The sequence below is a fragment of the Selaginella moellendorffii genome, unplaced genomic scaffold (genome assembly GCF_000143415.4).
Source record: "Selaginella moellendorffii unplaced genomic scaffold, v1.0 SELMOscaffold_24, whole genome shotgun sequence".
NCBI classification, from domain to species: domain Eukaryota; kingdom Viridiplantae; phylum Streptophyta; class Lycopodiopsida; order Selaginellales; family Selaginellaceae; genus Selaginella; species Selaginella moellendorffii.
In genome coordinates, this window is record NW_003314285.1 from 1421951 (window position 1) to 1445937 (window position 23987).

Sequence of the window (23987 nt, forward strand, 5' to 3'; positions counted from 1 at the left end):
GCAGCTGCGAGAGTCCAAGGTTTTGTTCGACGACATGCTGGAACGCGACGTGGTTCCGTGGACTGCGAGGTCACGTCAGGCATTCCGAAAGGCTGTTTGAGTCGCTTCCCGAACGGGACACCATCTGCTGGAGCGCTATGCTTGCCGCTCTTGTTCAAAACGGGCTCTACTTGGAAGCTTTTGTTGTTTTTGACGAGATGAAGATGGCGGGATCAATTGACAAGGTGTGTTTTGTATCGATCCTCATTGCGGAGGGAAGGTTTCCACTGCAAAATCGCTCTTCGTGTCGATGAGTCTTGATTTTGGGTTTCAACCGAGCAAGCAGCACTATTGCTGCATGATCGATGTCTTTGGGCGAGCCGGGCATTTAGAAAATGCGCAAGATCTTGTGGCTAACATGCCATATGTACCAGATTCGATTCAGTGGAGGTGCTTGTTTGGAGCAAGCCGAAGTAAAAATGATGCTCAACATGGAGCTTCGGTTGCTAGGGAAATAATCGGACTAGAAAAAGAACATTCTGCTTCATATGAGCTTTTTGCCAACTTGATAAGGTTGTAAATTTGCCCTTTAGTTTAAATAAATTGTAAATCTATAACTTTTACATTTTATTGGTAATCTCGCCATACATTTTGTAAGTACCCCAAGAATAGGTGAATATAACAATGTTCTGTGTTTTCTGAAACAGGTTATTTGGAAAATATTATGGCTGGTGTGAGAGCAATGGTGGATTTGGGTATAGATCATGTACCAAATGAATATTTGACATCCATATGCAAAGGCATAACTATCAAAGCTCCAAACAACCTCCCAATTATTGACTTAAGTGGCATAGATAGTGATGATTTGAAAAGAAAATCAGCAGCTGAAGAAATTCATCTAGCTTGCCAAAAATGGGGTTTTTTCCAAGTAAATAAATCTCTTCTGAAATACTTTGCAATTGTTTTAGTCAGGTCATTGGCCAAGACATTATCAAAATGGTTCATTACTTTTTTAACTTGCTTGCCAAGGAAATGATGGTTTACTATTCAATAGATATCTATAAGAGCTTCAAATTCTCCACAGGATCCACATCTTACCGATATCTCAAACCTAAAATACTAATCCAAAGTAAACCACAAAGAACATGTGGTAATGCGAAAAGCCAAAAACCATAAAAGAACAATTAACTATCATAAAAGATTATCAATTTTCATAGCAAATGCAAGTAAAAAGTTTTGAACCGACTATTTGTTCCAGCACTGTAGGCCAGCAGTTCACGAGGATGATGTACCAGAATGTATTCCAAATTACAAGTACAAACTTTCCTTTAACAGATCTCTTTTTTTTTTCTCTGTTTTAACACTATATATTAATTATAACAAAGGAAAATTACAAGCAATTACGCCAAGGCTGTGGACAAACTTGCCAGAAAACTATTGCGAATTATTGCTCAAAACCTTGGTCTAGATTGGCAGATCCTGGAGAGACACTTGGATCCTCCCAAGCAAACCATGAAGATGACATATTATCCACAGTGTCCATGCCCTGATCAAGCAATTGGTATAGGTTGTCATGCTGATCCAGGAACCATAACGGTATTACAACAAGAACTTGGAGTTGAGGGCCTTGAGGTTAACTACAATGGCCAATGGATTCCTGTGAAGCCAGTTGAAGGCGCATTAGTCATTAATGTAGCAGACATGCTCCAGGTGAAATAATTTGATGACATTTTCTATGAGCTCTTAGTTTCCCTCTTACAGATACTAAGCAACAATAAATATAAGAGTACGGAGCATTGAGTTCTAGTGAACACTAAGAAGCCACGAGTTTCAATTGCTTCATTTTATGGTCCTACAGATGATAAACATATTGCCCCACTGGAGGAGTTGCTAGGTGACAATCCTCCCATGTTCAAAGCATGCTTGTTCAGAGAGTACATGGACAGCTTCTACAAGAACCACCTTGGGACGCGAAACATTGAGACACTCAGAATCCTAAACAACTGATTATAGGAAACATATTGTCATGATAATACATTAATCCGATCCTAATATCATTAATACTACTAAGGCTGACATGACTGTGGCATTCCATCTGAAAGCTGTTTTACAACAGAGTTCGTGCAGTTCATATACCATATTCCTTCACGGGACTCTTGTTTGCATGTTTCTGTCCAAGAAGGCTGTATGATCATAGACAAAGCAAAGGCTGCACAACATTTCCCGTCTACACAAGGAGTTTCTTCTTCTCTTGGTAGCAGTCGATTATAGCAAGGGAGAGAGTTTCAGAGCTGTGCAATGGGTGCATTGTTGAGATCCTTCGTTGTTCTCCTGGTATACAGATTAGCTCATTACTCCACTCCATTGATGTTTCTTCGATCCATTCCCAGTGATGAATTTTGTTGTTTTCTCGTAGCTTGTCGTCGTCGCGGTGGAAGCGCGCTCCTGGTCTCCGCTCTACGGCACCAACGCGGGTGTGAGATTCAACGACACGAGTTCTTCCTCGGCGATCAAAACTCTCACCGGAATCCGCGTACGCTACGGCTGGGTGATCGACGGCATCCAGGGACAATACACCACCGGCAGCTCTTCAACCTGGATGCCTAACCACGGCACAACCACGCAATTCACAGAGGTCAGTGGCCCAAAAGAACCAAAATGACCGTTTCTAATTTCAATCATTCCATTCCATGACGCAGATCCAACTCGCCTATCCGTCGGAGAGGTTCGTGCGCGCCACTGGCAAGTACGGGCCGTACAGCAGCGAGAAGAACCAGGGTGTCACGGTGACGGAGCTGTCGTTCGTCACGTACAACAACATCACCGGCAAGAGCGTCACGTACGGCCCCTACGGCGGGCATGCGATGAGCGGCCAGAAGAGCTTCCAGACGCCGGACGCGAGCGAGATCGTGGGCTTGTATGGATTCACCTCGGACTACATGCGCGGGATTGGTTTCGCACTCGAGCCTACCAAGAACTAGAAACTTGGCATCATGCCATGAATCTATCTATCTACCTACTGTTGTTGATCTACAGTTGAATTTGAGAATGTAACCTCTGTTTCATCAGTCTTGCGCCGATGACGCTCGTAGATGTAATAAATCCTCCAAATACACTTTTGATAAAAAAAAGTCAGTGGAAGTCAAATAATGGTTACACTCTGGGAATTCGCTCGCCAGAGTTCCCACCGATACACCACTTCGAGTCCAAAAGCCCATTCGTTCAATCCAGAGAGGATTATGACTGGATCAATATACCCCCCCCCTCCCGGATTGGTGGACTTACCATGTTATTGACCTTGACAAATTGTGTTATGAATTGAATATTTACTAATTCTTTCACATAAACCATGTCAATATGGTTTCTGGCCTATATAATTTCCTGGTGGATCATAGTTGCAACTAACAAGGTAAGCATTCATACCATTGCACTGGACATAAGCGCATCCAACTCGAACAGAGTTCTTCCACACAACCTGCGTGTAGTGTCCACAGACCTTCCCCGCCGCGCAAGTGTTTGACGCATAGTTGTAGTCGGCTCGCTCGTTCACCCAGGCAGCCACAGCGTCAGTGGCGGGAGGAGCAGGCAAGCCGGGACTTCCCCACCACTTCCACAGATTCTCGCCATATCTCCCACCCGAGTGGATCAGCGCGCAGTTGTTTTGATCCCGGAGAGTTGCCGCCCAGCTTGATGCAAACGCGGCCACTGTATCGTTCCAAACCAGCCCCGAGACATTCACAGCCGATCGAGCTGCGTTGTGTGCGTCGACAAGGTCACTCTGCTGGCTTGCTCGAAGAACAACCAAAGCATCACAAAAGAAGATCGCCAGAGTTGCAACGAGGAGAGGAGAGAAGGGAGATTTCATGTTGCTGGGGTGATGTTCACAATCAAGAGCAAACTCTTACGTTTATATGCAAAGTCGTTGTTCTGATCGAGTTTTTCCACTTGTGGCGCCGACTTAGCGCCTGCGATTGTATACGATTTTTTGCTGCGACGGTGACCCATGAATCGAGTACGTTTTAGTTTGGTGCTCCATGACTTTAGCCGCCTCTTTTTCTTCCACTGCTCGAGGAGCTTCTCTTCTGGACACCCTCTGGATACAAATTCATGGATCTTTCTTTGGTAGTTTCCTCAAGCAACTTGAATCCTCCACATGAATCCATTACCAGCACTTCAGTGTTTGCGTGAACTAACTGTCTCCCAAAAAATCTCACAAAGGATTCTATTTTGTATTCAAGGTGGTGGTGATGGTCTTTATCTTGGGATTAAAGACTGCAAAAATAAGCGACAGCAGTTGGTCCTTGTCAGCGATTTAAACAGTGAAGCAAACATTCCAGGCTCAGTAATCTAGTGTAATCCTCGAAACCAAAGAAAAAAAATCCGTGCAATCGCGAATCTCTCACTTGCACATGTTCCATCCACCCCAAAGGTTTATGACACATTATATACACTGGTTGGTGTGCCAACATCGCCAACTTTGAGAGATTTTAAGACACCCCAAAAGAGCAAATCACTCCATCGTCTCTTTTGAATGAGTGAATCCCAGAGAGAGGAAAGAGAGAAGTTACAGAATGTGAGAAAATCTTATATCACACACCGGTGGGTAGTCCTGGCTTGTACTCCACAAAAATCTCCTTAATGGGGCTCAATCTGTACAGCTTTGTTTTTGTTCTTCCATCATTAATCTCAAACTTTTCTCAAATCTCTTCCAGTGTGAAGCTTCACAAAACGAAAAAAAGAAGAATTACATTAGAGCCATCAATCCTAAATGCGAAGTAAGCCTCGACACGATTGATCCAAGTCACTGTTTGATCCGATCTCGCGTATTTTTTGCGTTTAATCTCAGCGTCCCTCCTCAGCGGAGTTAGAATCCCCAGTCACTGTTACCGTTACCGCTAACATGGGCCGTCGGATTTGCCAGCACGGACGACGGCGATTCGTTCCGTGTCACGGGCTGGCACACGTGGCGGCCGCGCACTTGCGGTCGATGTCCATCAAGGACGCCACGCTGGACCTCGACCCCCGCTGCCCTCCACGTCATACGCCGCGTTGGTAATCACCTCCCTCATGTCCAGCGCGATGAGCGAGGCCACCCGGGGTTCGATTCCCGGCGCCGACGCCCTCGGGGGCTCCAAGGAGGAGGTCGCGGGGTCGATTCCAGTGGGCGTGCCGGGATGGTCGAGTGGAGGATCCCCTAGAGGAGTGAAGCTCGTCTTGATCACGCGCCCGGAGGAGACCGATCGGCTGCGCCACAGGCGATCGCAATCGGCGTGCGCGCCGCGGTGGTGGAAATCGTCGTTCCAGGCCTCGGGAGGGAAGAAATTCGTCTCCACGGCGCCGTTGTGGCTGGATTTCTTCTTCCTCTTGCGCAGCCCAAAGAGGGAGGAGATCCAGGAGAGCTTGCCGCCGCCGCCGCTGTGGTGATGGGGATTCCTGGCGCCGCGATGATCCCTGTCAACGTGATGAGCCACGGGCGTGGCGGATGCCGATACCAGGGGACTCTGATAGGACCCGGCGGCATTTGCCTGGCAGTTCCGCGCGGAGGAGAATCCATCCCCGAATCGGGAGCGGCGAATCGCGCGAACGCTGGATCCTTGGTGCTGGAGCTCCGCCGCGGCGGGTGCTGCTGCTGCCACTGCGAGAGAGATTTGGACCTGGGAAGACACGATGGAACGGTCTTGGAGCACGAGGAGGAATCGAAGGAGCTCCTGGAGGAGGAGGAATTCGGGAGGAGCGTGTTGGAAGAATCGCCCGAGAGAGAGAGCCGGACGAGGACAAACCCCCACCGGCTGCCTCTTGCTGGGATGAACCAAGCACACGCCTGGATCCATCGCCAAATCGATCTAGTAGCAGCTCGCGTTGGGAGGATACCACCGCAAAAATCCCGTCGGTGAGTGAATTGGTGATCGATCTTGTTGCCAATCTTTGTCTCGAGTCTCCAGGATCCAAATGGACAGCCATGGAGCGCACTTTTGGATGGCGCCACCACGAAGCTCGAGCCAAGCAGCGGATGTGCGACAAGGAATGGTTCGTCCAAATGGTGGCCACTTGTGACACCACCACGCAGCTGTGGGCGAATGCGCAAAATCTCCGGGTAAGAATAGGATTTCTCGATCGAATTCTTGGTTTTTTCGTTTTAGCTTCTCTCAATTTTCCAGGATCGCAAGCTTTGGAGCATGGGGTGGCTCCAGCGATCCGAGTTCTCCGACCTTTTCGGGGCCCAAATGCCGGGCGTGCAAGGGGCAGGGGAAGATCTGTGATGGATCGTCCATGAGCAACAGCAAGGAGCTCCAGATCATGGATGTGTGACTGATAGTGTGTTGATAGTGTGCCCAAAATCTAGCCTGGCGCCAGCACCATGGTTCTTACGATTGAACCATAGCTGTGCAATAAAAGGTATCTCCACCTAATAGAGAGCTCTTGGCTTGGTCAATTAAAGCTTGGATCTCTGCTTTAGTAGGAGACTTGGCTAGCCAGAGAAGCATGTTGTCCAAAGACGTTTTGTTTTAGCGTCCTAAAAACATCCATTTCTACTCTGGATCCATCGGCTCGTTGTAAATCCCTACATGTCGCTTGAAGGAGAAGTCACCGTTCCTGGATATAATATTAATCTCAAATAAGTTTAACCAAAGCCCCGTCAACTTTCCGTTTCAAGTTGGAACTTTTGGTGACCATCCGACGGTTGCAGATGCTTTTCCCTTAACTTCGCTAATTTTCCGTCTACATGTCTGCAAGGACATCATTGTTTTGGGAACTGATGGCCTTTTTTCACAATCTCTTCAACGACGACATAATCGAAGTTCTTACAAAATCTCTTGGGTCCGACCAAGTCAACATGAAGGTGAACTCTCGCTGTTGAAGAATCTCAACCTGATCATTGATAAACTCTTCACTTTACAGGCAGCTGCAGCAGACCTTGTAGCTGGGGCGCAGGCCGAGCGTTTGGACAGCCCGTTTGACGTGATATTTGGGTCGCGAAGGGTAAACTTTTCAAGCAGTTTTTGCGGAGGCCAGTGTCAGGCCGTTGATTTTTGCGGAGGCCAATTCGGCTCACACGACTCCTCCTTGGCAGCTTTCCTGAGCCTCAACACGGACGGAAATCCCGCCTTGTCGACCGATGATCCGCTACTGACGAGCTGAGCGGCCGCCGCTGCCAAGGAAAAGCATGCGAGCAGCACAAAGATCGGCAAGATGTAGCCTCTCGCCCTCATGATCGAAGGGTAACCCCCTGGTCGATGGAAAAGGTATCCCTGTGGCGCGGAGCTCTAGATCTGCGCCGACTCACCTCGGATTCTAGAAATCTAGCAGCGTAGCCGCAATGCACCCGGCGCCATTGATTGATCGATCTCCTCCGCGGGCAAATATCTGATAAGTAGTGGAATATTCTGGTTCCAGTGAATCTAGGCCGTCCGTCCTGGCTAGCGCTGAGCTAATCGTGTCACTTGGAAACGAGCCCAGCTGAGAAGACACACAAATTTTTCTAGTTACGTGGTGTTCGTCATCTCGAGACACTGAAAAGAGGACTACAAGGACGACGAAAGCCAATATAATATAAACTACACCCTTTTCGTCCAATTATGTACACATACTTTGTTAAAAGCTTTTCATCGACATCGAAGGGGCCTCCCGGAAGAAAAAAACGAAGAAGAACGCTAATAGTAAGAGACCTGGTGTAAGCAAAAAGATGGATGCCCCCCTTGTTGTTACATCGTCAATGTAGCGACTGTTTGACGACATGCCGCAGAGGGATTCGGTATCGCAGACCGCCATGGTTGCAGCTTATGCCCAATGCGGGCATCTTGATCTTGCGACGCCATTGTTACAGGATTGTTGGAACGCAATCCTCGCGGCGACCGCTGCTGAAGGCCGGATAAGGAGAGCAAGCCAGATCTTTGAGGAAATGCCCGAGCAAGACATCGTTTCTTGGAGCACCATGCTTTCGGCATATGCCCACAACTGTCTCTTGGACGAAGCCAAACAAACTTTTGGACCGATGCCTCAGCACAACTCCACGTCTTCGACAGCCATGCTTGCGTCGTATGCGCAGCACAAGCAGCTGCGAGAGTCCAAGGTTTTGTTCGACAACATGCTGGAACGCGACGTGGTTTCGTGGACTGCGATGCTCGCAGCGTATGCTCACAATGGTCACGTCAGGCATTCCGAAAGGAGTGCTGCTTGCTCGGTTGAAACCCAAAATCAAGACTCATCGACACGAAGAGCGATTTTGCAGTGGAAACCTTCCCTCCCTGGCTGCAAGCAATGAGGATCGATACAAAACACACCTTGTCAATTGATCCCGCCATCTTCATCTCGTCAAAAACAACAAAAGCTTCCAAGTAGAGCCCGTTTTGAACAAGAGCGGCAAGCATAGCGCTCCAGCAGATGGTGTCCCGTTCGGGAAGCGACTCAAACAGATTGCTGCATGATCGATGTCTTTGGGCGAGCCGGGCATTTGGAAAATGCGCAAGACCTTGTGGCTAACATGCCATATGTACCAGATTCGATTCAGTGGAGGTGCTTGTTTGGAGCAAGCCGAACTAACAATGATGTTCAACATGGAGCTTCGGTTGCTAGGGAAATAATCGGACTAGATCATTCTGCTTCATATGAGCTTTTTGCCGACTTGATAAGGTTGTAAATTTTTTATTTATCCGTCCTTAAGGCCTTTAGTTTAAATAAATTGTAAATCTATAACTTTAGTTTAAACATAACTAACCTCTATTCTTGGGATACTTACAAAATGTATGGCGAGATTACCAATAAAATGTAGTGAATATAACAATGTTCTGTGTTTTCTGAAACAGGTTACTTGGAAATATTATGGCTGGTGTGAGAGCAATGGTGGATTTGGGTATAGATCATGTACCAAATGAATATTTGACATCCATATGCAAAGGCATAACCATCAAAGCTCCAAACAACCTCCCAATTATTGACTTAAGTGGCATAGATAATGATGATTTGAAAAGAAAATCAGCAGCTGAAGAAATCCATCTAGCTTGCCAGAAATGGGGTTTTTTCCAGGTAAGTAAATCTCTTCTGAAATACTTTGCAAATTGTTCTAGTCAGGTCAGCGGCCATGGGATATCTAACGAGCTTATGCAAGACATCATCAAAATAGTCCATTACTTTTTTAACTTGCCTGCCAAGGAAAGGATGGTTTATTACTCAACAGATATCTACAAGAGCTTTAGATTCTCCACAGGATCCATAGCAAGTGCAAAGAAAAAGTTTTGGAGCGACTATTTGTTCCAGCACTGTCAGCCAGCAGTTCACGAGGATGATGTACCAGAAAGTATTCCAAATTACAGGTACAAACTTTCCTTTCACATGTCTTTTTATTTTACTTTTTTCTGTTTTAACACTATATATTCATTATAACAAAGGAAAATTACAAGCAATTACGCCAAGGCTGTGGACGAACTTGCCAGAAAACTATTGCGAATTATTGCTCAAAACCTTGGTCTAGATTGGCAGATCCTGGAGAAACACTTGGATCCTCCCAAGCAAACCATGAAGATGACATATTATCCACAGTGTCCATGCCCTGATCAAGCAATTGGTATAGGTTGTCATGCTGATCCAGGAACCATAACGGTATTACAACAAGAACTTGGAGTTGAGGGCCTTGAGGTTAACTACAATGGCCAATGGATTCCTGTGAAGCCAGTTGAAGGCGCATTAGTCATTAATGTAGCAGACATGCTCCAGGTGAAATAATTTGATGACATTTTCTATGAGCTCTTAGTTTCCCTCTTACAGATACTAAGCAACAATAAATATAAGAGTGCGGAGCATCGAGTTCTAGTGAACACTAAGGGGCCACGAGTTTCAATTGCTTCATTTTATGGTCCTACAGATGATAAACATATTGCCCCACTGGAGGAGTTGCTAGGTGACAATCCTCCCGTGTTCAAAGCATGCTTGTTCAGAGAGTACATGGACAACTTCTACAAGAACCACCTTGGGACGCGAAACATTGAGACGCTCAAAATCCTAAACAACTGATTATAGGAAATTTATTGTCATGATAATACATTAATCCGATCCTAATATGATTAATACTACTAAGGCTGGCATGACTGTCTGAAAGCTGTCTTACGACAGAGTTCGTGCGGTTTATTTACCGTATTCCTTCATGGGGCTCTTGTTTGCATGCTGCTGTCCAAGAAGGCTGCACAAGAAAAGCCAAAGTTCTAAGGCTGCACAACTCTTCCGTCTATACAAGGAGTTTCTTCTTCTCTTGGTAGCGATCGATTATAGCAAGGGAGAGAAGTTTCAGAGTTGTGCAATGGCTGCATTGTTGAGATCCTTTGTTGTTCTCCTGGTATACATATTAGCTCATTTTTCCAATGATGTTTCTGTGATGAATTCTTTTGTTTTGTCGTAGCTTGTCGTCGTCACGGTGGAAGGGCGCTCCTGGTCTCCGCTCTACGGCACCAACGCGGGAGTGGGATTCAACGACATGAGTTCTTCCTCGGCGATCAAAACTCTCACCGCAATCCGCGTACACTACGGCTGGGTGATCGACGGCATCCAGGGACAATACGCCACCGGCAGCTCTTCAACCTGGATGGCTAACCACGGCACAACCACGCAATTCACAGAGGTCAGTCTCCCAAAAGAACCAAAATGAGCAGTTTTCTCTTCTCCTAATCATTCCCTTCCATGACGCAGATCCAAGTCGCCTATCCGTATGAGAGGTTCGTGCGCGCCACCGGCAAGTACGGGCCATACAGCAGCGAGCAGAACCAGGGGGTCACGGTGACGGAGCTGTCGTTCGTCACGTACAACAACATCACCGGGAAGAGCGTCACGTACGGCCCGTACGGCGGGCATGAGATGAGCGGCCAGACGAGCTTCCAGACGGCGGACGCGAGCGAGATCGTGGGCTTGTATGGATTCACCTCTGACTACATGCGCGGGATTGGTTTTGCGCTCGAGCCTTAGAAACTTGGATATAGATGATTAATCATCATGCCATGAATCTATCTATCTACCTAATGTTATTGATTTACAGTTGAATTTGAGAATGTAACCTCTGTTTCATCAGTCGACGCTGGTAGGTGTAATAAATCCTCCAAATAAATCAAGGACCACTTTGATAAAAAAAAGTCAATGGAAGTCAAATACAGGTGGAAATGAGATTGTTCGCCGGTATACTCTGGGAATTCGCTCGCCAGAGCACCGATACACCACTTCGAGTCCAAAAGCCCATTCGTTCAATCCAGAGAGGATTATAACTGGATCAGTATACAGCCCCCCCCCGGATTGGTGGACTTACCATGAGAAAGTCTTTATTGACCTTGAGAAATTGAGTTTGAGTTGGTTATGAATTGAATATTTACTAATTCTTTCAGATATCAGTGCATAAACCATGTCAATATGGTTTCTGGCCTATATAATTTCCTGGTGGATCATAGTTGCAACTAACAAGGTAAGCATTCATACCATTGCACTGGACATAAGCGCACCCAACTCGAACAGAGTTCTTCCACACAACCTGCGTGTAGTGTCCACAGACCTTCCCCGCCGCGCAAGTGTTTGACGCATAGTTGTAGTCGACTCGCTCGTTCACCCAGGCAGCCACAGCGTCAGTGGCGGGAGGAGCAGGCAAGCCGGGACTTCCCCACCACTTCCACAGATTCTCGCCATATCTCCCACCCGAGTGGATCAGCGCGCAGTTGTTTTGATCCCGGAGAGTTGCCGCCCAGCTTGATGCAAACGCGGCCACTGTATCGTCCCAAACCAGCCCCGAGACATTCACAGCCGACCGAGCTGCGTTGTGTGCGCCGACAAGATCAATCTGCTGGCTTGCTTGAAGAACAACCAAAGCATCACAAAAGAAGATCGCCAGAGTTGCAAAGAGGAGAGGAGAGCAAGGAGATTTCATGTTGCTGGGGCGATGTTCACAATCAAGAGCAAACTCCTACGTTTATATGCAAAGTCGTTGTTCTGATCGAGTTTTTCCACTTGTGGCGCCGACTTAGCGCTTGCGATTGTATACGATTTTTTGCTGCGACGGTGACCCATGAATCGAGTACGTTTTAGTTTGGTGCTCCATGACTTTAGCCGCCTCTTTTTCTTCCACAGCTCGAGGAGCTTCTCTTCTGGACACCCTCTGGATACAAATTCATGGATCTTTCTTTGGCAGTTTCCTCAAGCAACTTGAATCCTCCACATGAATCCATTACCAACACTTCAGTGTTTGCGTGAACTAACTGTATCCCACGCAAAGGATTCTATTTTGTATTCAAGGTGGTGGTGATGGTCTTTATCTTGGGATTAAAGACTGCAAAATAAGCATACAAACCATGACAGACAGCAGTTGGTCCTTGTCAGCGATTTAAACAGCGAAGCAAACATTCCAGGCTCAGTAATCTAGTCTAGTCCTCGAAACCAAAGAAAAAAAAAACAAAGAAAAAATTTCCGTGCAATCCCAAATCTCTCACTTGCACATGTTCTATCCACCCCAAAGGTTTTTGACACACTATATTACACTGGTTGGTGTGCCAACATCGCCAACTTTGAGAGATTTTAAGACACCCCAAAAGAGCAAATCACTCCATCGTCTCTTTTGAATCCATCTTCACTTGAGTGGATCCCAAAGAGAGGAAAGAGAGAAATTACAGAATTGTGAGAAAATCTTATATAACACACCGGTGGGTAGTCCTGTCTTCTACTCCCAAAAAATCTCCTTGTTCCCTAGTGGGGCTCGATCTGTACAGCTTTGTTTTTGTTCTTCCATTGTCACTCTCAAACTTTTCTCGAATCTCTTCCAGTGTGAAGCTTCACAAAACGAAAAAAAGAAGAATTACATTAGAGCCATCAATCCTAAATGCAAAGTAAGCCTCGACACGATCGATCCAAGTCACTGTTTGATCCGATCTCGCGTAGTTTTTGCGTTTAATCTCAGCGCCCCTGCTTGCTACCACCCCTGCTCTTGTTAAAAGTCCTCAGCGGAGTTAGATAGAATCCCCAGTCACTGTTACCGTTACCGCTACCATGGGCCGTCGGATTTGCCAGGACGGACGACGGCGATTCGCTCCGTATCATCCGGCGCCACCCGCCCGTGCTCCGGCTCCTCTGCAGCACGGTCGGGCTGGCACACGTGGCGGCCGCGCACTTGCGGTCGATGTCCATCAAGGACGCCACGCTGGACCTCGGCCCCGCCACGTACGCGGCACCCCCGTCCCCGCTGTCCTCCACGTCATACGCCGCGTTGGTAATCACCTTGGTCATGTCCAGCGCGATGAGCGAGGCCACCCGGGGTTCGATTCCTTGCGCCGACGCCCTCGGGGGCTCCAAGGAGGAGGTCGCGGGGTCGATTCCAGTGGGCGCGCCGGGATGGTCGAGTGGAGGGTCCCCGAGAGGAGTGAAGCTCTTCTTGATCACGCGCCCCGAGGAGACCGATCGGCTGCGCCACAGGCGATCGCGATCGGCGTGCGCCCCGCGGTGGTGGAAATCGTCGTTCCAGGCCTCGGGAGGGAAGAAATTCGTCTCCACGGCGCCGTTGTGGCTGGACTTCTTCTTCCTCTTGCGCAGCCCAAAGAGGGAGGAGATCCAGGAGAGCTTGCCGCCGCCGCCGCTGTGGTGATGGGGATTCCTGGCGCCGCGATGATCCCTGTCAACGTGATGAGCCACGGGCGTGGCGGATGCCGATACCAGGGGACTGTGATAGGATCCAGCGGCATTCTTGGAGTTCCGAGCGGAGGAGAATCCATCCGCTGGAAACCCTCCTTCCCCCCCATTTCTTGAATCGGGAGCGGCGAATCGCGCAAACGCTGGATCCTTGGTGCTAGAGCTCCGCCGCGGCGGGTGCTGCTGCTGCCACTGCGAGAGAGATTTGGACCTGGGAAGACACGATGGAACGCTCTGCTCTACCTCTTCGTCGTCCTCCTCGCCTACATCCCCCTCTTTCTCCTCGATTCGAGCCACTGCCTCCTCGCTATCGCTCTCCATGAGCGAGAAGATCGTGCCGAGCTTACCGACGACGCTGCCGCTGCCGCATTTGCCATTGCCGTTGCTGTCGTCGGTCTTGGAGCACGAGGAGGAATCGAAGGAGCTCCTGGAGGAGGAGGAATTCGGGAGGAGCGTGTGGCTGCTGGAAGAATCGCCCGAGAGAGAGAGCCGGACGAGGCGATCCCGGAGGCACAAGTGACAAACCCCCACCGGCTGCCTCTTGCTGGGATGAACCAAGCACACCCCTGGATCCATCGCCAAATCGATCTAGTAGCAGCGAGCGCGAGAGGGAGAGAAGAAGAAGAATCGATCGATTGCTCCTGGAAATCCCGGCCAATTCGCGCAAGAACACGCCGCTAGGCTAGATCGTGGCGGTCAAGGCGAGTGAAATCCTCCAGAGAAGAAAATGGAGCCATCCATCTTCACTAGCGTCTAAACCCTAAGCCAGCCGTTTTACACGCAATTAATCCTAACCCTCGCCCATTTAATTAACCGCGCGTGGATATTCGCTGCCGCCAGCGTCCATTCAATGCCAGATATTCGCTCCCGGGAGAAATCTGGGCCGTTGGGCCGCGAGTTTTAATTGCACCTCCTTTATACCTTGGCTGGGCGATGTGTAAATCTCTTAAAAATTCGCTATTCTTCCGCCTGGCAGCGCTGCGCTGTTGTGGCGACTGTTTGAATGGATCTCCGCGAATTTCTTTTTGTCTGTTGATCCCGAATCGTCACTCGCCACTGCCGTTGATTGGTCGCTGTTGCTTTCAGCGGAAAAAAATGCTACTACCATCTTCGTCTTCCTTCCTGAGAGATTTGCAAAGACGAGAGAGTGAGCGAGTGGCGGTCGAAGTCAGCTTAATAACAAAGTGAGTGGTGTGGACGAGCCAAAGTGATGATCGATCCAGAAAAACCAGCGGGGCGAGAGTGTAAATACCTTTGTGATTGATTGATCGATCCATCCATCGGTCGCTTCCCTGCTGTACCGCTGCAACGCCTGTCTTCCTCTTAGCAAGATCACGAGCGATCACCACCTGTAAGCATGCCGTGCATAAAAACAACGGAGGAATTCTTTCTCCTGCTTTTCTGTTTGTACCTGTTCTCGATCCAGCGCTGCAGTGACATCACGGACCAGCTGCAGCGAAACTGGCCATGGGTCTCCTCAAAATGCCTCTTGTTTGGATGCGCTCGCTTGTTTTCTTCTTTGCGGCTGATAAGTCAAGCAAAAAGATTAGTCAATGCGGAGAAAAGGAGACAAAGTATGCTGTGATGCTTACTTGAATATCATAAGTGGATTGGAGTCGGAGTGGTCCCGTAAAGGCCATCGTCACAGATGACAATCGCAGAAGAAATCCTTTTCCCCGCTCTCACTTCTCCCCTGCCGAAATCAAATCGAGCTCCCAAACCATGGAAACGTTTTCATGTGAGCGCAGCAGCTCCAGCACGTGAAAACCTTCAAGCGCTCCTGTCTGCGAGTGTGCAGTGCCCTTTCCTATACGTACCCAAATTCATGAACTAGAGATCCAAAAACAAATGCCAAGCGAGAGAGGTACTATACCGATGCGCAGAGAGAGAGCTAGAAATTTATTTCCCAGTGTTGGGTGTGGTCGCCTGCAAATGCCCTGTCCCTCGAGACGAGCATCTTTGGCAACCGCAATTTTCTGGCTACGCAACAACTGCCGTGAGTCGCATTTACAGGCCATACCGCAAAGCTTGACGCCTTTTGATTCTCTCACCAGACATATCACTGTAAAGATACAAGAGAGAGGAAGGACCGTCAGCAAAGCTTGGTTGCTTTACTGAGAAACTTACGGAAATAGGAAAGAACTGGCACTCCTTCATTCGATTTGGATCTCTTCGGGACCGCCATCGTCCTTGTCTGTGATCGTCTCCAGCTTCTCGTCAGCCTGGAGCTTCGCTGCCGTGGCAGTCTTTTCGATCCAGCCTTTGAGAGGCTCCTCGTTTAAGTCGAGGCGGAGCATTCCCGCAAAGACGCCACCGAGGAAAGCGATCGGTTCCTGTTAGATAAAACACGCAGGCTTTCTTTCTCAGAGAGTTTTATATAACCAAAGCGTCATACCTTGAGAGCTTCCTTCACGATTGGATCCTCTCTGGGATCAAAAAATGCCGCTACTTTGGTGGCTGGCCTTCTGCTTTGGCGGGCGAATTTTGGAGTACGAGAAAGATCGTGCTGGAATACTGGGAAAACTGCCTGGAACGTAGCAAAATCTTAGCATGAGATAGGAGAAAACCACCAGACAAATCTAAATACCTTGTTCATGAAGCAGCTGGAAGAAGATAGGAGAGCCATGACGATACCTGTCTACCACAACACAAATATTTCGAGATTTAGATCAATTTTGCTAGAGAAAAACCATGTACATCGATCGGGCAATGCCAAAGCAAGCAAATCTCTGCTGCATTGGCTGGAAATCACATGCCCGATCGAGGCGGAGCTGCTATCGCTTCAATGGAACGAGCTAATCGGCACGAAATCTCGCCGGATAGCCAGAGAAGAAGCGTCAATCGATCACATACCTTGTTAAACCCTAGTCGCGAGAAAGAATATCCACTCTCCTCTACTGGGAAGTTTTAATGCGTCTCTAGGGTTAGGGTTTATAGGGAGGAGAGAATTACGGCCTGGAGAGGGCCGTCCTTGGATGGGGCAAGCTGGCGACGGTGAGAGAAGCTGTGATCGCCTGCTCCAATCTGGATGCTGGCGTGACGGTGTGGGATTTGGCGTCGGGCGTGCCGCTGTCGCACCTCCGATCGTGCGCGGCGCCGCGCAATGCCTTGGCGTGTGTTGGACACCATTTCCTGGCGGCATCGCAGATCCACAAGACTGCTAACAATGCCGGCGGCACGATCTTCTTCTGGACCTGGCACAAGGTGAGTGAGAGCAGGAATCGATCGATTTCTTCTTGCCAAAATCTCGAATTTGATCGGCCGTTTCATTCATTTTCTTTTCCTCTGCGTAGAACCAAGTGGCTTTCAAGAGCTATCCCGTGGAGCCGATCGAGCCTCTAGCTTGCACTGCCGATGGAGTTTACTTGGCGGGAGGAGGATCGTCGGGAAGAATTTATCTCTGGGAGGTGAGACTTCTCTTAACTTTGTGATTCACACCATGACACGGGATTCTGGCAAAGGTCTCGAGTGGAAGATTGCTGCGAGTGTGGGCCGGGCACTACAAAGCCGTCAAGTGCCTCGTCTTCTCCGACGATGATTCGCTACTCATCTCTGGTGCCGAGGATGGACTCGTCAATGTCTATCCTCTCGTGAGGTAAGTTTGATCCGATCGATCGAGCTTTTCTCCTTGAAGCTTTCTTCTCATCCTTTCCGGCTTCCTTCCAGGGCCCTGGACAGCATCGAAGAAGCCGGGGAGACCCAGGTACCTTACATGCACAAATGGTCGGATCACACACTTCCAGTCACTGGATTGCTGGCCGGCTCTGGTGGTTCTAGCGCGATCATCGTCTCGTGCTCACTAGACCACACCTGCAAGGTACGTTTCTTTAGCTCTTCGCAGCAGCGTGTTAGTTTTTCCAGCTTACCGCGAGAGTTTGTATAGATATGGAGCTTGGCTCTCGGAGCTCTACTCCGGTCGATACTCTTCCCCACTCCCATCAATGCTGTTGCACTTGATCCAGGGGAGTACGCGCTCTACGCCGGTGGAGTCGATGGCAGGATTTTTATCACGGCTCTAAACTTCGGTGTTCCATCGGGGTCTGGCTTGCATTCCGCGGATGGGCTACTCGGTGCTGACGGGATCGGCCACAGGTTGTGTGCTTTCTAAAGTTTTGTTGTTCCAATCCACCCGTCCGACTGCTTTTGACTAATCTGGAGTTGTTCTTGATAGAGCAGCCGTGCTATTACTGCTCTAGCATTTAGCATGGATGGGGTGTCGCTCGTCTCTGGCTCCGAGGACTGCACTGTCCGGTTGTGGGACACCGTGAGCCGCCAGGTTCTTCGGACGTTTTCTCACAGCAAAGGTGACCGACCAAAGTTTCTTTTTGTCTCTCCCAACGCAAAAGTTGCTTTGCTTTGCTGGTTTCTTGCAGGTCCTGTGAGCAGCCTTTTGGTGATACCACGGCCCTCGTCCCTGCTCAGCTCTACAGATCAGCAAGGCCGTCAAATCAACCGTCGCTTACCAACGCTTCCAGTGGTTCCGTTGAGCAAGTACGTAACAGTCGAGTCAGTGGCACAAGACTTCAAGCCTTGGGAAGGCCCCCCGGTTGTCCTTCCGTTAACTTGTCCTGCTGATGACGAGGATGCCGAGGGCTACTCTCACAGTATGGTCGCCATGGGAAGACAAATAAGAGAACTAGAGGTAAGAAAGAGTTTTTTGCCTGGATGAGAGACCGTTGACGGGTTTTGATGACAGCAACAAGGCTCCACGGCAGCGATGCAAATGGAGCTGGAGAGATTGCGATCGGAGCTCCGGCGGGCTCTTAACAATGGCCAGCAGTGGCAGCAATTGCACCAAGAACTTTACTGTTTCTGCGTGGACGAATTGATGGGTGGGAACCGGGACAGGGAAGACGACGGAGAGAACAAGGAAAGAACCAAGGGAAGAGCCAGCAAGCTGGGGGACAAGATGCGTGACAAGTAAGCACAGATTTTGAGGAGGTTTAGGAGGTAGTGGATCGACTCAAACTACTGGTGAGAGACACTGCTTGATTAGAAGTTGTCAATTGTTGCACAGCCTATTATAACCAGACTTTGTGTTAGAGGACGAAGAACTGAGTTGATATATATACGTACTTGCATCGCAGCTAAGCGTCTTGCCACGCGCTTCTCTTCGTGCTCGCAGCAGCTGACGCGCTCATTGTCGATCACAACATCGGCGCGTATGAAACCGTCCACCTCAGTGCACTGGATGTCGAGAGCAAGTCTTTGCTCTCTACACAAGGTCTCGAGCTGCTTGACTGGATGGAGCATCACGTTTTCCGGAGTGGCGATTGGTTCTAAGAGCCTTTCATACACCTGAAGATGAGAGAAGTTACAAGAAAGTATACTCCAAAATATACGACTTACCTTCCAAACGATATTTGGTTCGTATTCCGAGTCGATAAAAATTGAAGCTGCCAGTGTTTGAATCATGTCTCCAAGCAGCTGAAACAGAGAATAAGCAGACAGGATCATTGGAGGACTTGGCTTACTTTTGGTGAGTTTAGTCTGGAAATGCCGAAAGTCGAGCATGCTTTCCCCCTTGCAAGCTCTTCGACAAGTGATTCTGCGAACTCGGCAATTTGAGGGACGAAGTGGACCTTCTGAAGATAGACGTGAAAGCCATGACGAATACTGACACAGGAATAGTGCTCCTTGTTGATCGTTGCCTGCTTTAAGGTGTTGAGGCGACCGGCCGACTGGTCCGGGAATGATCTGACCAAGTGCCGTGTCACGAGGTAGTCCAGCACTGCATCGCCGAGAAACTCTAGACGCCTGAAAGTGAAGTTGTCGTCATGAAAGCTCAGAGCAACTCGCAAGACCTGCTTGTTCCTGAACTGATAGCCGAGTTTCTCTTGTAGTTCGTTCAAATCATCGTCTGTTAATGATCCGCAGCCTGTGACTTCGAATCTGTGATGATCTTCGGCCCCAGGAGGAAACCGGACTGGTATCTGGAGCCAGTTCGCTGCTGCCATAGCGGCAGCAAGTTCCCCTTCCAGCACGCATGCCCCCAGAACGGCTTCTACCACGTCCGCCAGTGTCTTCGTCGAGAGCAGTTGTTCCGGAATCTCTGCCGCTGCTGGTATCATGCCCGGAGATATCCACTTCAGCGGCGAAAACATCTCCGCAAATACATACCGGTACAGATTCCGAGCTAGTGCCAAACTGGAAAGCGTGCTGTTGCAAACTATATTGTACAGCTCCAGGCCAAGCTCTTCACTGCCCATCGAAGGCGTCGTCGCGTAGACATACGTTCCAGCGACGATCTTCAGCACGCTGTCTCCTAACAGTTCTAGTGGCTCGTAAGATACATTGAAACAGCATGCTCTGGATGTCAAAGCCTCCAACAGCTAAAACCACGTTTCAGTCCTCCAGAAAACAAACTTGCTACGAATTGTACCTTCAAAGCCGAGACCGGGACGTCCATTGCATCGCGCAGTTCTGCGGCTAGCAGTGCCATCTCAAGCCTGTACATAACAGAAGGAAGCCGAAGAGCGCCTCTATGCAAGCTTCCCGGTAGTAAAGTTTTCGGAAGTACGCACTCCCTTCTTGAAAAGGTGACGGCTCTTAGCTTTTTCGTTAGTGTAGCATCTGGAAAGAAGAAACTCAGATCAAATGGTGATAGATAGTTAGAGTTTCATACCATTGTGTTTCGTGAGATAGCTCAGTGCCCGGTGCGCCCTCACAGCAACAACTTCGTTCGAGTGTTTCGATAGAACGACGCACGATTTTCCAGCGCAAAGGATCAAGCTGTCAATCGCGATCTTCTCGTTCGAGGCCTGTGCTTCGGAAGCGATCATCGAGTCAGCGTAATGCAAACCTGAAGAAGTTGCAGCCGCCATCAAGTTCCAATCCACGGGCAGCTTAAACTCCTCTCTCCTCCATCGCCAAGTCTCTAGCAATGGAACGGCGTAGTAAAGCTTTGGACCTCTCGGTACTCCGATAGCCTCGCGTCTTGGGAGCGGCCCAGGACGAGATCGAAAAGCCATTTGGTAAATTCTTTGATCTTCACCACCTGGAATGAAAAGAGATCCAAGTAAGAAACTTCACACAAAGAGAGAGCATACTGTATAGTATACCTCGTCCGAGGGAACCAGCACTTCTCCAATCTCCTCTAGATGGGCACGGACTATGGAGTTTTCTTGGAGGAGCAATTCCACTACCATCGCTGCCACGGCCGGATCGACTCTGGTGGGTAGAAGGATTGCAAACTCCGTGGCGTGCCGTTGCAATGGATCCTTGCCTTCCATCACAAGCTCATAGCGTATGGCCACGGCATGGAACAAGATCCTGTCCGACGAATCGTCGACCCTTGGACTTGTCTGGACGACACCAGGAATGCCGCGCTCGTAGTGCCGTGGCGATGCAGTGAGCGGCGATTTGCCATCGCTAGGCGGCACAAGGGGATATTTCTTCTTGCCTGAATCTGGAGCAGCATTGCAATGGGAGATTTCCCCCAATGCCGTGACAAGATCGTCGATCTTCTCCTCCAGGGCCTTCATCGCTCGCAAGAACGCGAATTTCCAGCTCCGATCGACTCGGAGAGCGAGAGAAAACCAGAAACCTCGAACAACAGGAGAAGATCCACCGATTCACCTCAGATACCTTCGGCGCTTGCAATCGCCGCCAAGGACGAGACTTTAGAGCTTGGATCGGCTCCGAGAGGGAAGGAAAGCTGGGCCAGCAACGCGATCGACCTCAAATCTTGCAGCGAGCTCCATGGAGGGAAAAACAATGCTGAAGAACAACCTAGTGATCCAACGGCTGGGATTAGCCGCGAGGTTTCATGGCTCCATATCCAAAAATTTGTTTCTGTAGAGACGATCTTTGGCTGCCACTCAAGCCTCTAGATTTAAATACTATGGGAGAGAAACAAAGCCTCCATCTCGAATCTAGAACAAAGCATCTCTGCGACTAAAAAATATTCTTAGAAAGAACTTTGGCGATGGTAATTTAAGATCATAGAAAGTGAAAAATCACGTTAATTCGCCTATGGTTTGTTTGTTTACTCGACCACATTGCGTATGAGTAGCCTGTAAGTGCCGAAGGAGTTCTTACTTTGCCATGCCCAGGGTATAAAAAACGCGCGGTGGAGACGAGGTGAGCTCTCATTGTCCAGGAACAAGCGTTTAGCCACGACCTGTTAGAAAAATACTCTTAGAGAATCTGGCAAGCGTAAACAAGCACGTACAGTCCATTTGGTTTGATTGTTTCCACGATACTCTACGCCCGGTCTGTCTAAGACTAGCTCCACCACAAAGTCACAGGAAGCGTCGCTTTGGAGCTGAGACAGGGATTTCGGAAGAGTGAGAACCTTCGAAAGAAAATAAGTAGCGAGATGAGATCTAACTTACAAATTGCTTTGGAGAAGCATTGTTATGCCTGTTGAAGTAGTCCGGAGCTGCTTTCGTTCCACCCAGCCTGCTGTCGAATGGAAACGGCATAAGTCCTCTAAAGCCATCGTCGAGCCATCTCACTTGGTACTTGGCTGACGGCAGAAAGAACGAGGATGGGAAACGGTGCCACTCACTGCCAATGCAAACTGCATTGAAACGCAGGAGTTAAAGAGAATTGAAAATGCGAGGCTTGCCTGTGGAATTCTCGGTTGGATTAGTTGGAAGGTGTGTGTAAATCTGCATCGGTGCCGAGTAACCTTGAAGTAAAGACGTTGTTCGACTATACGATGCCACCAGGATGAAAGATAAGAGCAAAGGCCTCAGTTTCGTGAACAGACCATGCACGAAGCTCATTTTTCGTGGTACCAGACCTGGAATCCGCTCGATGCTAGCTGCCGCAGCTACGCAAATGAGGGGATAGATTGGATAGAGGAACCTGAAAAGAAAAAAAGCTGAGTGAACTAAGATAGAGAGCATAGTTTTGATACCTTTCTTCTTTGTGAGGTTGCAAGGACATGAATCCAAACCACAAATACAAAGGTGAGATTACCAGTAGGAGATGCTTGTCGGTACTTCGTCGCACGAAAAGCAGCAAAACAGGTAGCCCGAACGCCAACAACAACGCAAGATTGAAATTGTTGAGCCCATTCCGAAGATAAAACAAGGGTCCCTCCACACCGTATAAAATGCTGTCGCCACCTCCCACGACATTGTAGGTGACGAGGTTGAGAATAGAAAGCTTCCACTGACCGTAAAATAATCGATCACATAGTGCTGACAGCGCCTGCATAAACAATCAAGTTGAGTTTCCAGGAGAATATCCACCAATTTATAAGAGAAAAGAGGAACTTACGATGAGAACGACTGAGGATTTAACACCGGCCATGAAAACCTTGACGGAGCTACCATTCGCCAAAGAGTACACTACCACGGGAAGAACCGCAAGGCCCGAGAATGGCCAGCCAACAAGGACCCCCAAGGCAGCCACGGCGACGGCAGCTTCAAACTTATCGGCAAGCACAGCCGCTGATGCAAGGCTGATAGCGTACATTGAAAAGGTGCTCGGCAGAAAAGCTGAGAAAGGAGAAAAAAAAACAAGAAAAGTGAGTGAGAACAGCCTGAGAATTTTTCCTTACTTGTGCTAGCTGTGTAGCAACCACTGGCAAAGCAGAGTAAAACCAAAGTGTATGATGCCATCCTTTTTCCAAACCTTTCGGACACGGCTGCCACAAGAGCTCCATCGACGCCCGCAGACACCAAGGCGAATGCCAGTTTAATCAGATAGAAAACTTTCACCTGGAAAAGGAAGATAATTTCAATCCAAAAGAGAAACTTTCCTACCTTTGCGAGAATGTAAGAAGCTGGAGCTCCAATAACGGCATGAATCAGGATGTAAAGATACGATCGAAGAGCAAACTCCGAGCTAGTCCAGAGAAACGAAACTCCAATTATTTTAGCGAGAGAACAGACACTCTCTAAAGCTCTCACTCACCTGTACTCCCAAGTTTGAAATCCCGACCCATAGAGAAGAAAATGCAGCGGCTCCCAGTAATTGAAAACCTCGTCGCAGTCGTGTACGATGTTGGAGCTCGCGCTGAAGTAGCGAGTGATGAAGAGCGCGGCGAAAGCCGCAGCAAATCCGACATTCTTACTGACCTCCGGAAGATCCTTCTTCTTGGCATCCTCTTCTTCGCTGTTAATCTCCGCTGCCGAGGAGCGATCGTGCCTCCGCTGCCGGAGCTCAGCCATGAACCCTAGATAAATCACAAAACCCTAGAATGAATATTCTGCAAATCTTTTCAGGCAAAACATTTGAATTTCGAATATTCTTTGGGAATCACTCAAGAACCCTAAAACAGAGCTCTATTTCCACATCTTGAATATCTTGGGCGGATTTTTGGTGATCGAAGTGACGCCATCATAGCCTGAGACGAGAAATTCAAGGAATGAATCGAAGAGAATTCAAGCATTGAACCCACCAAGCGCTGG

The 23987-nt window shown here is 48.8% G+C and overlaps 10 protein-coding genes across 11 annotated transcripts in view; 5 read left to right on the top strand and 5 right to left on the bottom strand.

Moving 5' to 3' along the window:
• Window positions 1–8637, top strand: part of LOC112347764 (pentatricopeptide repeat-containing protein At4g02750-like) — an 18089-nt gene extending 9452 nt beyond the window's left edge. Inside the window, exons 2-3 of the mRNA XM_024679128.1 lie at window positions 260–552; window positions 8611–8637. Coding sequence (XP_024534896.1) covers window positions 260–552; window positions 8611–8617 — 300 coding nt within the window. The 3' untranslated portion in view covers window positions 8618–8637. The remainder of the gene's footprint in view (window positions 1–259; window positions 553–8610) is intronic.
• On the top strand, window positions 2161–3048 carry LOC112347792. Its single transcript, XM_024679216.1, has 3 exons — window positions 2161–2313; window positions 2396–2614; window positions 2679–3048. Exons 1-3 carry the CDS (start codon window positions 2278–2280, stop codon window positions 2958–2960), a joined length of 537 nt encoding a protein of 178 aa, XP_024534984.1. The 5' UTR covers window positions 2161–2277; the 3' UTR covers window positions 2961–3048.
• LOC9657706 (pathogenesis-related protein PRB1-2) lies at window positions 3293–3844 on the bottom strand. Its single transcript, XM_002974413.2, has one exon. The coding sequence runs from the start codon at window positions 3842–3844 to the stop codon at window positions 3332–3334; it is 513 nt and encodes a 170-aa protein (XP_002974459.1). The 3' UTR covers window positions 3293–3331.
• A 350-nt stretch (window positions 8638–8987) lies between the features above and the next one.
• On the top strand, window positions 8988–10179 carry LOC9657707 (flavanone 3-dioxygenase 2). The gene is made up of 4 exons (XM_024679129.1): window positions 8988–9003; window positions 9185–9290; window positions 9411–9690; window positions 10087–10179. Exons 1-4 carry the CDS (start codon window positions 8988–8990, stop codon window positions 10177–10179), a joined length of 495 nt encoding a protein of 164 aa, XP_024534897.1.
• Window positions 10180–10185: 6 nt separating this feature from the next.
• Window positions 10186–11001, top strand: LOC112347793. Its single transcript, XM_024679217.1, has 3 exons — window positions 10186–10306; window positions 10370–10588; window positions 10657–11001. The coding sequence occupies exons 1-3, from the start codon at window positions 10271–10273 to the stop codon at window positions 10927–10929; spliced, it is 528 nt and encodes a 175-aa protein (XP_024534985.1). The 5' UTR covers window positions 10186–10270; the 3' UTR covers window positions 10930–11001.
• A 303-nt stretch (window positions 11002–11304) lies between these two features.
• LOC9657708 (pathogenesis-related protein PRB1-2) lies at window positions 11305–11872 on the bottom strand. Its single transcript, XM_002974414.2, has one exon. It carries the CDS (start codon window positions 11870–11872, stop codon window positions 11360–11362), a length of 513 nt encoding a protein of 170 aa, XP_002974460.1. The 3' UTR covers window positions 11305–11359.
• A 625-nt stretch (window positions 11873–12497) lies between these two features.
• Window positions 12498–15766, bottom strand: LOC9658403. Its single transcript, XM_002974415.2, has 6 exons — window positions 15748–15766; window positions 15494–15682; window positions 15213–15427; window positions 15032–15145; window positions 14873–14969; window positions 12498–14742 (listed from the first exon to the last, which is right to left on the bottom strand). Exon 6 carries the CDS (start codon window positions 14194–14196, stop codon window positions 12892–12894), a length of 1305 nt encoding a protein of 434 aa, XP_002974461.1. The 5' UTR covers window positions 14197–14742; window positions 14873–14969; window positions 15032–15145; window positions 15213–15427; window positions 15494–15682; window positions 15748–15766; the 3' UTR covers window positions 12498–12891.
• A 478-nt stretch (window positions 15767–16244) lies between these two features.
• On the top strand, window positions 16245–18671 carry LOC9658405 (protein ROOT INITIATION DEFECTIVE 3). Its single transcript, XM_024679130.1, has 9 exons — window positions 16245–16313; window positions 16558–16824; window positions 16914–17027; window positions 17082–17215; window positions 17287–17437; window positions 17504–17712; window positions 17797–17924; window positions 17994–18262; window positions 18317–18671. The coding sequence occupies exons 1-9, from the start codon at window positions 16245–16247 to the stop codon at window positions 18542–18544; spliced, it is 1569 nt and encodes a 522-aa protein (XP_024534898.1). The 3' UTR covers window positions 18545–18671.
• LOC112347789 (endoribonuclease Dicer homolog 1-like) lies at window positions 18601–20802 on the bottom strand. 2 transcript variants are annotated; one of them, XM_024679205.1, is made up of 6 exons: window positions 20682–20772; window positions 20246–20617; window positions 20003–20193; window positions 19095–19952; window positions 18970–19047; window positions 18601–18918 (listed from the first exon to the last, which is right to left on the bottom strand). In XM_024679205.1, the coding sequence occupies exons 2-6, from the start codon at window positions 20589–20591 to the stop codon at window positions 18613–18615; spliced, it is 1779 nt and encodes a 592-aa protein (XP_024534973.1). In that variant the 5' UTR covers window positions 20592–20617; window positions 20682–20772; the 3' UTR covers window positions 18601–18612. The 2 variants fall into 2 exon arrangements, with proteins under 2 accessions (XP_024534973.1, XP_024534974.1); XM_024679206.1 differs by having other exon boundaries at window positions 18601–19047; window positions 20682–20802.
• Window positions 20803–21526: 724 nt separating this feature from the next.
• Window positions 21527–23757, bottom strand: LOC112347790 (dol-P-Man:Man(6)GlcNAc(2)-PP-Dol alpha-1,2-mannosyltransferase-like). The gene is made up of 9 exons (XM_024679207.1): window positions 23491–23757; window positions 23340–23421; window positions 23135–23294; window positions 22852–23072; window positions 22487–22782; window positions 22193–22434; window positions 21957–22144; window positions 21794–21886; window positions 21527–21742 (listed from the first exon to the last, which is right to left on the bottom strand). The coding sequence occupies exons 1-9, from the start codon at window positions 23745–23747 to the stop codon at window positions 21608–21610; spliced, it is 1674 nt and encodes a 557-aa protein (XP_024534975.1). The 5' UTR covers window positions 23748–23757; the 3' UTR covers window positions 21527–21607.
• Window positions 23758–23987: the final 230 nt, after the last annotated feature.